Source organism: Oncorhynchus gorbuscha, linkage group LG02 (assembly GCF_021184085.1).
Source record: "Oncorhynchus gorbuscha isolate QuinsamMale2020 ecotype Even-year linkage group LG02, OgorEven_v1.0, whole genome shotgun sequence".
NCBI classification, from domain to species: domain Eukaryota; kingdom Metazoa; phylum Chordata; class Actinopteri; order Salmoniformes; family Salmonidae; genus Oncorhynchus; species Oncorhynchus gorbuscha.
In genome coordinates, this window is record NC_060174.1 from 74,659,976 (window position 1) to 74,673,870 (window position 13,895).

The 13,895-nt window shown below is 43.9% G+C and overlaps 1 protein-coding gene across 5 annotated transcripts in view; it reads right to left on the reverse strand.

The window, feature by feature from the left end:
• LOC124009508 (glutamate receptor 3) overlaps positions 1–13,895 on the reverse strand; it is a 119,057-nt gene that overhangs the window by 80,963 nt on the left and 24,199 nt on the right. For all 5 annotated transcript variants that reach the window (XR_006834303.1, XM_046321372.1, XM_046321362.1 and 2 more), the window contains exon 3: positions 3,011–3,250. Coding sequence is in view for 4 of the 5 variants with exons in the window: in XM_046321372.1 (XP_046177328.1) it covers positions 3,011–3,250 (240 nt within the window). In the remaining variant the exon portion in view is untranslated. The remainder of the gene's footprint in view (positions 1–3,010; positions 3,251–13,895) is intronic.

Consider the following 13,895-nt stretch of genomic DNA (forward strand, 5'->3'; position numbering starts at 1 on the left):
ATCATCCCACTGGAATTTGAGAGCCTCCCCAACTTCAAAAAGCCTCCTCTTGTTTTTGTAACAGGAAGTCCATATCAATGTGACCCAATAGTAAAGTGCCATTTAAAATGTCATTTTTAAAAGGTGGAATTTAGATGAGTGGTGATCACTGTAGAGCCTAAACACTATGTTCTGATCCACGTGGGGAACAGAACAGCGAAGGGTTGGTAAGAACAGGAGGAGCAGGAGGGCTCTCTAGCCTTTCTTGCCTCAGAGCAAACACAAGCTGTGTGTAAGGCATACACAGCACAGCATGTGGGGTAAGAATCCAAACGACAGTGGCTCAGGTGCCAATGTTGCTGTCAGCCAAAGGCCCATTGGACCGAAAATCCATTTCCTATGACACAAACACTGCAGCGACTTGATGGGGCTCTCCACTCCTGTCATCCGTTTGGCGGGTTGGAGTTATGTTTTTTCTTTACTGCTTTTTTGTCATGCTGTGGAAATGGGGAGTGTGTTACAGATGGTAGCGATCTAGCCCAGACACAGCAGGTGGAAGGGCCTCCATAAGTCAAGTAAAGATGTAAGGGGCGAATCAGGAGGTACATGGAGGAAGGTTGATTGTGCCCGAGAGAGGCAATAAACCCCGTAATCACCTTTCCTCCACCATAGCAGCCAACCAATTATCAGCTGGTACGGCCTGATACACAGACACTAAGAAACACTACCCATGTTTATGTTTCTGACAGGCAAACCCCAATTTCAAAGCAATTGGCACTTTCTTAATATGGTTTAGGAAGGGATAGAACATCTGGAACACCATGAAGAAAGGCTGTTAGCTACTACCATCTCAGTTAGGGTTGTGTGCTGTGGTGGTGAAGAGGGGAGATTTTTTTAAACTACCGCTTTGAGATAAACCTATTCAATTATTTGAGAAAATATGTTAGAAGTGAGCAATCTTTTTTTCTAGTTGAACGTTGAACAAAATGGTTTGATGAGAACCATTGACAATCCTGTCAACGTGGATAAAGTACCCACCATACTGGAGTTAATGCAAGCCAGCAAGGAAACCTCTTGAATGCACTGTAAAAGCTGGCTCAATGTAGGCTTAAAAGCACTTTGAATGCACTCTATATAAACCAGTAAACGATCCCAATACAATTAATAGCCCTCCCCATCGCTATAAATCTAAAGTGGTATAGAATATGGTCGATTCTTTGAGAAAATACCTTATGTTTTGATAAAGCTCAATGGTATTGCTGTTAGGAACCTCCCATGTGCCACAGAGGATAAAGACTACAACTAAGATCTCCTATAGCCAGAGGAAGAAATGGAAAATGTTTTACACTTTAGTTTTACACTATAGTGAATGGTAAATAGTGGTTAGAGCATTGGGCCAGTAACCTAAAGGTTGCTGGATTGAATCCTAGAGCTGACAAGATAAAAATCTGTTGTTCTGCCTCAGAACAAGGCAGTTAACCCACTGTTCCCTGGGCACTAAAGACGTGGATGTCGATTAAGACAGTTCCCCGACCCTCTCTGTTTTAGATGGGTTGGGTTAAATGCGGAAGACACATTTCAGTTGAAGGCATTCAGTTGTACAACCAACTAGGTATCACCCCTTTCCCCTAAATTATACACAGGAGAGAAATGCTGTAATGCAGTATCTAATTACAGCAACAACATGGTACTGTAAACAGAATACCTGTTCCTGTACAGTATGTGTCTCTCTACAGCCAGCTTTACAGTACAGTAGCCTGGTCCAGTACAGTATGTCTCTCTCTACAGCCAGCTTTACAGTACAGTAACCTGGTCCAGTACAGTATGTGTCTCTCTACAGCCAGCTTTACAGTACAGTAACCTGGTCCAGTACAGTATGTGTCTCTCTACAGCCAGCTTTACAGTACAGTAGCCTGGTCCAGTACAGTATGTCTCTCTCTACAGCCAGCATTACAGTACAGTAGCCTGGTCAGTACAGTAGCCTGCCAGCTTTACAGTACAGTAGCTTGGTCCAGTACAGTATGTCTCTCTCTACAGCCAGCTTTACAGTACAGTAACCTGGTCCAGTACAGTATGTCTCTCTCTACAGCCAGCTTTACAGTACAGTAGCCTGGTCCAGTACAGTATGTCTCTCTCTACAGCCAGCTTTACAGTACAGTAGCCTGGTCCAGTACAGTATGTCTCTCTCTACAGCCAGCTTTACAGTACAGTAGCCTGGTCCAGTACAGTATGTCTCTCTCTACAGCCAGCTTTACAGTACAGTAGCCTGGTCCAGTACAGTATGTCTCTCTCTACAGCCAGCTGTACAGTACAGTAGCCTGGTCCAGTACAGTATGTCTCTCTCTACAGCCAGCTTTACAGTACAGTAGCCTGATCCAGGACCAGGAATATCCCACCCTGACAGATTGGAGTGTCATCAGTGTTCTGTTTTAAGGCTGAACTCTCCAGATGTCGAGCTTCACAGAGCAGGATGGAGACCTCTGCTAGCTCCCTCCGTCAGCCCACGGCTGCTGCTGGGGTACAGTGGAGAGGGAAGGGGGGCTGGGGGGCATGTAGGACGTGTAAAAGTCACATTGTGTTTTGGCTCCTTTATATAATCCAATTACAGTCTAAATTATATTCAGAGGATTAGAGGCTGGAAGCGTATTGACTCTGAGGGAGCTCCTACAGCACAGCAACAGTCACACAGACAGGAACGTCACCTGCCTTGGACTCATTTACTGAAGCAGCCAGGGGCCTGTTTAATGTGGAAGCCAAGGAAAAGCCTCCAGACACTAAAGCACTTTCGACATCATTACAGGCCCAGATTTAAAGCTTTTAGATCACTCTTAAAATGAGGACTGGGGATCAGAGGATTTCCACACTGAGGGGAAATAATTATATACTTCATGGCTTAATGTGAGGTGACATGGGTGGAGGAGAGAGGAGCTATGGCTTTACCAGAGAGCCTCTTTGTACAGTATAGTACAGTATCTCATGTGTGTTGCAATGCAATGAAGTCTGTCAGACTGTTAGCCAGGCTGTTTCTTACCCCTCTCGGTGTCATAGAGGTAGACAAACTTCTCCCACTTGTAGTGGGCCAGCAGGCTGAGGACAGCTCCCCGTAGAGGAGGCCTCATCTGGATGACAAACTGCACGTCGGCATCGGCGGGGAAGCTGGGTGTGATGAAGGAGGTGTGCAGAGCCCCACAGAACGAGGTCAGCGTGTTCATGGACTTCTGGTCGTAGAAGCCGAAGATGGCATACACTCCTCTGGAGAACTGGGAGCAGACTGGACAAACAGACAGACAAACAGACAGAACAGTCAGTTCTGGGTCGGAACATAGTCAAACAAACAGTCTGTTTGAGTAAGTTCAGGTGAGGGCCAGAACTCAGAACACAGTCAACCAAACAGGTTGGTTAGGATTAGGACACAGTCAATCAAGCCTCCAGGCAGACCACAAGCAGACAAATGAAGTAATCTCTTCCCACATTCAGACATCCAGGTGAGGGCCAGAACACAGTCAACTACACACACAGTCCAGTAAGGCCATATCTCTCCCTGCAGTCATAGAACATAACACACAGCCTGACATGTCTTTATTCATTTATTGACTGAGAACACATTCTCAGTTACAGCAATGACCTGGGGAATAGTTACAGGGGAGAAGAGTGGGGATGAATGAGCCAATAAGAAGCTGGGGATGATTAGGTGGCCATGATGCTATGTGGTTTGGAAATTTATCCAGGAAACTGGGGTTAACACCCCTACTCTTACGATAAGTGCCATGGGATCTTTAGTGACCAGAGTCAAGACACCTGTTTAACGTCCCGTCCGAAAGAAGGCACTCTACACAGGGTATTGTCCCCAATCACTGCCCTGGGGCATGGGGATATATTTTGGGGGGACCAGAGGAAAGAGTGCCTCCTCCAACATGATCAGATCTCAAAATAATAGCTACCAAGCAGAGAGAGAGAGAGAGAGAATGGATGAATCAGAATATTGTAGGATGTAGATGTGATGGTGGAGTAATAGAGAATTCAAGGGAGTTCATGTGTAGAAGATGAACTATTACTTGTAAGGTTGTGAAGAAGCATTAATCTATATAAATAGGAAAATAAATGGTGACTATTTGAATAAATGACAGCCGTGTGGGATGTGCGTTCCCATGGCAGTGCTCTCTGCCTCTCTGTGCCCTTCACTTCTCCTTGGACAATGTATCTGCTTGGTTAATCAACTAGAACTAATGGGGGAAATCAGTGCACTGGCCACTGCTCTTAATGGACAAATACCTCCTACCACCATGCAGGACGCAGGCAGGCGTTGTTGCAGCATAGGGCTGTGCTCGCTGGTCGCTGCAGTATAAATTGATTTATAAGAAGCTGCTATATAGGGCCATCTGTGGGGCTGATGAAAATTAGCTCTGGCTATAAACACTATGTACAATGCACCGTGTACTTGGTCTAACAAGGTGTAGATATTAGATTTTTACACAACAAATAGGTGAACAAACCTCTCTTGTGAATGTACAAAAGTTTTTAAACAAGCTCCTATGTTTCTCCTTATCTCTGTCTCCTATAAATATTTGTTTTAAGTGGAGTGGACATTTGTGAACCCTGAATAACAACTCTACTGATAACAACTCCACTGTCCCACAACATCTGGCTGATTCCTCAAGCTCTTTGCCCTCCGTGGACTGTGCTCCTCCTCTCCCCTCTTCACCTGACTGACTTCTTTATTAGAAAATGAAAATGTCGCTGAAAGTGTTCGTTTTTTTTTCACAGGGTGCTCTGCTCTTGTTTTCAGCATGCAAAATTAGAAAATGAAAGAAATAACCATCGAAAAGGAATGCAGTACTGGAGCTTATCGAATAAATAGGGGCCGAACCCTCAAATAAATCTCTTGGAAGCCTTGAAACACCACAGCATTGTTGCTGCATAAAACTAGAAAGACTGACCTTTGGAGTGGATTGGTAAAAAGAGAACAGTCTGGAGACACACCTGACTCATTTCGCGCTTCTGTGATCTTCCAGTATTATTTTCAAGTTCAATGCTGCATGTTACAGAACACTGGTTTAAAGGCATCTCAGCATCTTTCCTCCATCCAGCCAACTATTCGCTACACATTTCTCTACCCATCTATCATGCTTCAATTCAACCACTTATCCATCCATCAATGAATCATCCCTCCCTCCATCCATCCGTTCATGGCCTTCCCCTTTGGACTGTGCACACATCAGATGGATGTGTGTTTGTTCTGGGGCCAGGGGCAACACCAGCATAATGACTCTACTACAGCAGGTGTATATCTGTGTGAAGGTAAAGCATTCCATCTGCTTGGAATAACTAGTGACAGATGAGGCTGAAACTACGGCACGTGGTAGGAATTGACATGAGGCTCTGTTGTGGCATTGTTTCGTAGTCTAATCATATAATGTTGTTCTGCAGGCTTGAAGTCCCTTTTTTAATTGAATGTGTTCTCCTCCCTCTCCCTTTGAAGAGGCTTAAGAGATAGGCATATAAGAAAATGTCAGAGTAGATTCCCATGCACTGCTAGCCCTCATATACAGTACCACAGCCTCTCTCAAAGCCAGCCCATGGCCTAAATAATAACAACCACACACTCCATAGCTTACAGACCTGACATACCACAGACCTGATATATTGACTAATACACACATGCAACTGAGACACATTTATTTTTAAAGACAACCAATTCCAAGTCTATGGATTTTGACTCAAGACAAAGACTGTTTTCTCCACTACATACCAAGGGAGCCAGGCTCTGGTGATAAAAAAATAGAATCCCTTCCAAGCCCTGGTTTTCAATGCACGGAAAATATTGGATTTGTAATTTTCCACAGCAAAGGGGAGGCTTTAACTCATGCTATCAATACACACTGTAGCATGGAACAGCCACATCATAATAATGCAGTGCTCGCATGTTTGCTGCACAAAACGATAATAGCTCCTGTTTCATCAAGGTTAAATATAGCCCCAATTCTCCTTCTGCACTAATGAGATCATACATCTGGCTCCGGGAGTGGACTAACTGCTGGTATAACAGCATCATCTGGGCTCCGGGAGTGGACTAGCTGCTGGTATAACAGCATCATCTGGGCTCCGGGAGTGGACTAGCTGCTGGTATAACAGCATCATCTGGGCTCCGGGAGTGGACTAACTGCTGGTATAACAGCATCATCTGGGCTCCGGGAGTGGACTAGCTGCTGGTATAACAGCATCATCTGGGCTCCGGGAGTGGACTAACTGCTGGTATAACAGCATCATCTGGGCTCCGGGAGTGGACTAGCTGCTGGTATAACAACATCATCTGGGCTCCGGGAGTGGACTAGCTGCTGGTATAACAGCATCATCTGGGCTCTGGGAGTGGACTAGCTGCTGGTATAACAACAACTAGCTGCTGGTATAACAACATCATCTGGGCTCCGGGAGTGGACTAACCTCTGGTATAACAGCATCATCTGATGGGCTCCGGGAGTGGACTAGCTGCTGGTATAACAGAATCACCTGGGCTCCGGGAGTGGACTAGCTGCTGGTATAACAGTATCATCTGGGCTCTGGGAGTGGACTAACCTCTGGTATAACAGCATCTTCTGGGCTCCGGGAGTGGACTAGCTGCTGGTATAACAGCATCTTCTGGGCTCCGGGAGTGGACTAACCTCTGGTATAACAGCATCATCTGGGCTCCGGGAGTGGACTAACCAACTCTGGGTATAACAGCATCATCTGGGCTCCTGGAGTGGACTAACTGCTGGTATAACAGCATCATCTATATAAAGGATATTATATTAACCTCTGGTATTATTACAGCATCATCTGGGCTCCTGGAGTGGACTAGCTGCTGGTATAACAGCATCATCTGGGCTCCTGGAGTGGACTAGCTGCTGGTATAACAGCATCATCTGGGCTCCTGGAGTGGACTAACCTCTGGTATAACAGCATCATCTGGGCTCCGGGAGTAGACTAACCTCTGGTATAACAGCATCATCTGGGCTCCGGGAGTGGACTAACCTCTGGTATAACAGCATCATCTGGGCTCCGGGAGTAGACTAACCTCTGGTATAACAGCATCATCTGGGCTCCTGGAGTGGACTAGCTGCTGGTATAACAGCATCATCTGGGCTCCAGGAGTGGACTAGCTGCTAGTATAACAGCATCTTCTGGGCTCCGGGAGTGGACTAACCTCTGGTATAACAGCATGATCTGGGCTCCGGGAGTGGACTAGCTGCTGGTATAACAGCATCATCTGGGCTCCGGGAGTGGACTAACCTCTGGTATAACAGCATCATCTGGGCTCCGGGAGTGGACTAGCTGCTGGTATAACAGCATCATCTGGGCTCCGGGAGTAGACTAACCTCTGGTATAACAGCATCATCTGGGCTCCGGGACTGGACTAACCTCTGGTATAACAGCATCATCTGGGCTCGGGAGTGGACTAGCTGCTGGTATAACAGCATCATCTGGGCTCCGGGAGTGGACTAGCTGCTGATATAACAGCATCATCTGGTCTCCGGGAGTGGACTAGCTGCTGATATAACAGCATCATCTGGGCTCGGGAGTGGACTAGCTGCTGGTATAACAGCATCCCTGTGATCATGGCCTGGTCTGGCAATGGGGATGCACAACACTTTCTTTATTACAGGAGTGAATCAAAGCCCCTGGTAACAGGCCCTGTTCTACTGTTCTAGGGTAATTCACAGCTCTGTTCTATATGCTAACTAGCCTGGTTGCCATCTCTGTTCAGCTATTACATTCCATTCCTTGCCACTCCTGTCATTAGACAAAGAGACTGGCCTTTCAGCAGTATTCAAATATGATTATTCTATCATTAATGAGCTCAAGGAGATGGGAGGATTTGATCCTGATTCGATAACCCTCAATTCAACGTCTATTCCACGTTGGTTCAATGTAATTTCATTGAAATGTGCCCAGTGGGAGCTATCATCCAATCACAATTTTATAGAAAGTAGACTGATAGGAAAACTTTCTCACTTAATTCATACATTTGATTGGAAACATTCTAACATTGGGCATTTTTTAATACATTTGATTGTAAAAACTTGGGGAGTACAGAAAATTCCCCTTTATTGCATTTTTACCACCAGCCACTGTGAGCACAACATTGTCAACGCTGTAGCCTATTTTATATCCATCAAGAAAGAGCAAGGCAAGGTGGCTCTTTCCTCGAATATATAAAAAAAATGTATTGATCAAGTGACCTATCTATATTGCTACTTCTGGGACACGAATCGGGCTAGGATATTGGTTCAAGAGCTATAAGGGACTGAACGTCATGTGTAATAAGGGTTACATGGAGAAAATAGGACCTCTCTGAAATGAAAATGAATGGCCCTCTCTTCAGCCAAATATATTTTACTTAAACCCTCCCTGAACGCTTGAAAGAAAACAAGTGACCCTCCCCTATATCCCAAATAATAATTCAAACAAAGTGGATAGCACAGGACACCGTTTACCCTCATTTCATGGACAGACCAGAGCCTTAGATATGCAGTTTTAGAAACTCTTCTTCGTCCTGTCAGCATTACATGGCAATGTAGGAATTTCCATAGCGCACAGGGCTGTGGGCCAGAAGGTTGTGCAGGTTCACAGACCACCACGGACAAGAGTAGGGGTGGAAAGATCTCCTTTACAGTCAAAGCATTGCATGAATCTATCATCGCATTTACAGGTCCGACAAAAAAAATGCCTTTTAGAAATATTTAAGGCAATTCTACTTATTTTTTACATACTAGCAGAATCTTTTTTAATAGCACACATATTACCAGAATTACAGGCTAAGAATGGAAAGGGAGATAGGCCTGTGTTCATAGTACCATATTTGTCCAATGACAAATAAGTGTATCTTGTTTGCAATTAAACTGTCCCTGTTTTGAAATAATTAAATCTGAGACGTCATTAGGAATCTGAGCATGGTACTTTTAAAAGTTAGGCCTACCTTCCATCCCAGACAGTAGGCCTACCGTCCATAACAGAGAGTAGGCCTACCTCCCATCCCAGACAGTAGGCCTACCTCCCATCCCAGACAGTAGGCCTACCTCCCATCCCAGACAGTAGGCCTACCTTCCATCCCAGACAGTAGGCCTACCTCCCATCCCAGACAGTAGGCCTACCTTCCATCCCAGACAGTAGGCCTACCTCCCATTCCAGACAGTAGGCCTACCTTCCATCCCAGACAGTAGGCCTACCTCCCATCCCAGACAGTAGGCCTACCTTCCATCCCAGACAGTAGGCCTACCAATGCAGAGAAATGAAAGCTTTAACTGCTGGCTACTCCTCTTCCATGGCTTAACTCCACAAGAGAAGGTCACACAGAAGTGTTGCCCTAAAAGCTGTCTGAGTTTAAACATATTCTATTGTACGTAAAAGCTTAATCAATTGATAGTGACAGAATTTGATTACTTCCCAAGCAAAGTCTTTTTTTTGTCTCCTGGCTATAGAAAGTCATAGCTCAGCCTCAATGTCTAAGAAACAAAACAATGATATCCCCATATGCATCGGAGTCATGTCTTTTCTGGGTATTTTACAGCTTGTTTCTAGCATAAAGTATCGCAGACCAAAGCACGGTCATAGATCACTTTATATAATCAGATATTTTTTATTTTCTTCAAAATCTTGAGCTAACAATGGGTAGGCCTGTGCCTTTTGCCATTTTCTTAAATAGAAGGTAGGCCTATGGCATTCCCTCTCATACCCCCTCAATTCGAGTTCTGGTTTTAACTTAACAGCCCTTCACTGACACGGAGGTGGGCAATTTAAAGAGAGCATGGTGGGTGGAGGAATTGGCCAACTAATCTATGTACAAGTGACTTCAGAAGGCATTCAGACCTTTCGACTTATTCCACATTGTGTTGTGTTACGGCCTGAATTCAAAATGGATTAGGTAGATGTTTTCCTATCTACACACAATACCTCATAATGACAAAGTGAAAACATGTTTTGATAAATGTTTGTAAATGTATTGAAAATTAAATGAATACATATCTAATTTACATAGGTATTCACACCCCTGAGTGAAATCACCTTTGGCAGTGATTACAGCTTTGAGTCTTTCTGGGTAATATTTTGCCAGTGCTTAGCTCCATTTCGTTCTTATTCTGAAAATCTCCCAGTCCTAACGATTACAAGTATACGCATAAAATTTGAGTAATTTAGCAGACACTCTTATCCGTACTTACAGTAGTGAGTGCATACATTTTCATACTTTTCTTTTTTTCATACTGGTCCCCATGGGAATCAAACGCACAATTCTGGCGTTGTAAACACCATGCTCTACCAACTGAGATACACAGGAACACATGATGCAGTCACCATTATGCTTGACAATATGCAAGCTGGTACTCAGTAATGCGTTGTATTAGATTTACCCCAAGCATAACACTTTATATTCACGACAAAAAGTTAATGCCATTAAATGTTTTTTTTGCCGTATTAATGTCTTTTTGAAAACAGGATGCATGTTTTGGAATATTTTTTATTCTGTACAGGCTTCCTTCTTTTCACTCTGTCAATTAGGCTAGTATTGTGGAGTAACTACAATTTTGTTGATCCATCCCCAGTTGACCTCATGGTGAACTGTCCTTCCTCTCCAGCAACTGAGTTAGGAAGGACGCCTGTATGTTTGTAGTGACTGGGTGTATTGATACACCATCCAAAGTGTAATTAATAACTTCACTATGCTCAAAGGGATATTCAATGTCTGCTTTTTATTTTTTTTTACCCATCTACCAATAGTGCCCTTCTTTGCGAACCATTGGAAAACATCCCTTGTCTTCGTGGTTAGATCTGTGTTTTGAAGTTCACCTTATAGATAATTGTATGTGTGGGGTACAGAGATGATGTAGTCATTCAAAACTCATGTTTAAACACTATTATTGCACACAGAGTCCATGCAACTTATTATGTGACTTGTTAAGCACATTTTTACTCCTGAAATTATTTAGGTCATAACAAAAGGGTTGAATACTTATTGACTCAAGACATTTCAGCTTTTAATCTTTTATTAATTTGTAAAAACTTATTTTGAAAAACATAGTAACACTTTGACATGATGGGGTATTGTGTGTAGGCCAGTGACAAACAAAAACCCATGTAGGCTTTATGTGGAAAAAGTCAAGGGGTGTGAATACTTTTTGAAGGCACTGTACATAGCAGCCTAAAGCCTAATTTTGTCTGTCAAACAGGTAAGCCTACCTTGTATTTCTTACATAGGAAGAAATAGGCTCCAACACAAACTCCTCTTGTTGTTAGCAAAGTCTAAATAAAATGAAAACGGTTTAAATGAATTATGCCTACTCGAATTTGCCTACTTTCAGCACTATGAGCTGTCCATTTCCGTTTGATTGTACCGCGGCTGCTGCTTCACATTTCAATATCACAATGTCAATTACCAGAATCGACACACAATACCCCATAATGACAAAGCAAAAATAGTATTCTATACATTTGTGCAAATCTATTATAAGTAAAAAAACTGAAATATCACATTTACAACGATTATGTAACTGTATATCCATCCTTAAGAGAAATAGAGAGAGGACGGAAGAGAGAGAAAGGCCAGTGGAGATGCCAGCGGACGCGGAGATGCATGAATTACGCAAGAAGGGAACAGTGAAGACAGAGATGTGTAAATTAAAAGTTAATTCATAGGCTGGGATATTAATCTTCCATTCGTATGCTAGCCTATATATTAGCCCCAGCCTACTACAGTGAATTCAGGCGACCAACACCTGTGCTATGGTGGACAAATGGACAAAAACTATATTTTTTTCAGGCGCATGTTTTCTGCTAATGAATTGAAGTTCAACACAGCCAAATGTGTCAGCTTAATTAAATGCGCAATAAAAGTGTATAGTGCTTAGGCATATGATACACTGGCTGTAGACAACAGATCACAAGGCAGGCAATCCCCGATTCCTCACTGAATTCCTTTTTGGAAATGTCAAGTTCACTTTCTCATCCATAAACGCATATTAAGTGCACTGCCCAGAAGCCCACACCAGCAGGATGGGGGGCCTTTTCATTAGGAGGAAAGTCTACCGTGGATCGCAAAAATAATTTCCACAATTTAAATATTATGCTTATGGGGACACCTATTCATTTGGCAGCAAAGCACGAGTGATCAGTGTAGCCTTTTATAGTTTTGACGTGATGTTGAAATATCTTCACTCCTATAATAAAAAACAGCATGCTTCCGTCATAGACTCAGTTGAATTAAAGAAATTACAGAGGGCATGAAAATAATTACAGAGGGCAGTTTGGAAAAACGAATGTCCATCAGAAAGTATCCTAAAGTAGCCTGTCTGGACTCCATCTTAATAAGAGAGGAGGGACTAATATTATAACTGAAATTAGCGTAGCAAAATAGTAAAAATGTCATGATGATTAGCAAATGCAAGGAATGACGACAGGTGCCAGTTTTGCGTTTCTTCCCTCTCATAATGGGAGAGAAACTGAAGCAAAAGTAGTGTAAGGTTCTGTATTTATTTTCTTAGTCAACCATGTGTTCTGTTTCGTTGTGTTCTTGAAGGTAGCCCTGTTTCTTTGTGTTCTTGAACGTAGCCCTGTCTTTAATTTTTGTTCATTGATTTCACCTGTGTTAGTTACTCACCTGGTCTCATCAGCTCCTTATTTAGTTCAGTTCATTCTGTTTGTGCCTTGGTGAGGTATTGTTTGTATAAATTATAAACTCAGCAAAAAAAAAGAAATGTCCCCTTTTCAGGACGCTGTCTTCCAAAGATAATTTCTAAAAATGTAAATAACTTCACAGAACTTCATTGTAAAGGGTTTAAACACTGTTTCCCATGCTTGTTCAATGAACCATAAACAATTAATAAACATGCACCTTTGGAACGGTCGTTAAGACACTAACAGCTTACAGACGGTAGGCAATTAAGGTCACAGTTATGAAAACTTAGGACACTAAAGAGGCCTTTTACTGACTCTGAAAAACACCAGAAGAAAGATGCCCAGGGTCCCTGCTCATCTGTGTGAACATGCCTTAGGCATGCTCAAGGAGGCATAAGGACTGCAGATGTGGCCAGGGAAATAAATTGCAATGTACGTACTGTGAGATGCCTAAGACAGTGTTACAGGGAGACAGGATGGACAGCTGATCGTTCTCGCAGTGGCAGACCACGTGTAACAACACCTGCACAGGATTGGTACATCCAAACCTCACATCTGCGGGACAGGTACAGGATGGCAACAACAGCTGCCCGAGTTACACCAGGAATGCGCCAGGAATGCACAATCCCTCCATCAGACTATTAGACTGTCCGCAATAGGCTGAGAGAGGCTGGACAGAGGGCTTGTAGACCTGTTGTAAGGCAGGTCCTCACCAGACATCACCGGCAGCAACATCGCCTATGGGCACAAACCCACCGTCGCTGGACCAGACAGGACTGGCAAAAAGTGCTCTTCACTGACGAGTCGCGGTTTTGTCTCACCAGGGGTGACGGTTGGATTCGCGTTTCTCGTTGAAGGAACGAGTGTTACACCGAGGCCTGTACTCTGGAGCGAGATCGATTTGGAGGTGGAGGGTCCGTTACGGTCTGGGGCGGTGTGTCACAGCATTATCAGACTGAGCTTGTTGTCATTGCACAGCGTTGATATTGCCTGCATTACAGGGAAGACATCCTCCTCCTTCATGTGGTACCTCCCTGACATGTCCCTCCAGCATGACAATGCCACCAGCCATACTGCTCGTTCTGTGTGTGATTTCCTGCAAGACAGGGATGTTAGTGTTCTGCCATGGTCAGTGAAGAGCCCGGATCTCAATCCCACTGAGCACGTCTGGGACCTGTTGGATCGGAGGGTGAGGATTAGGGCCATTCCCCCCCAGAAATGTCTGAGAACTTGCAGGGGCCTTGGTGGAAGAGTGGGTTAACATCTCACAG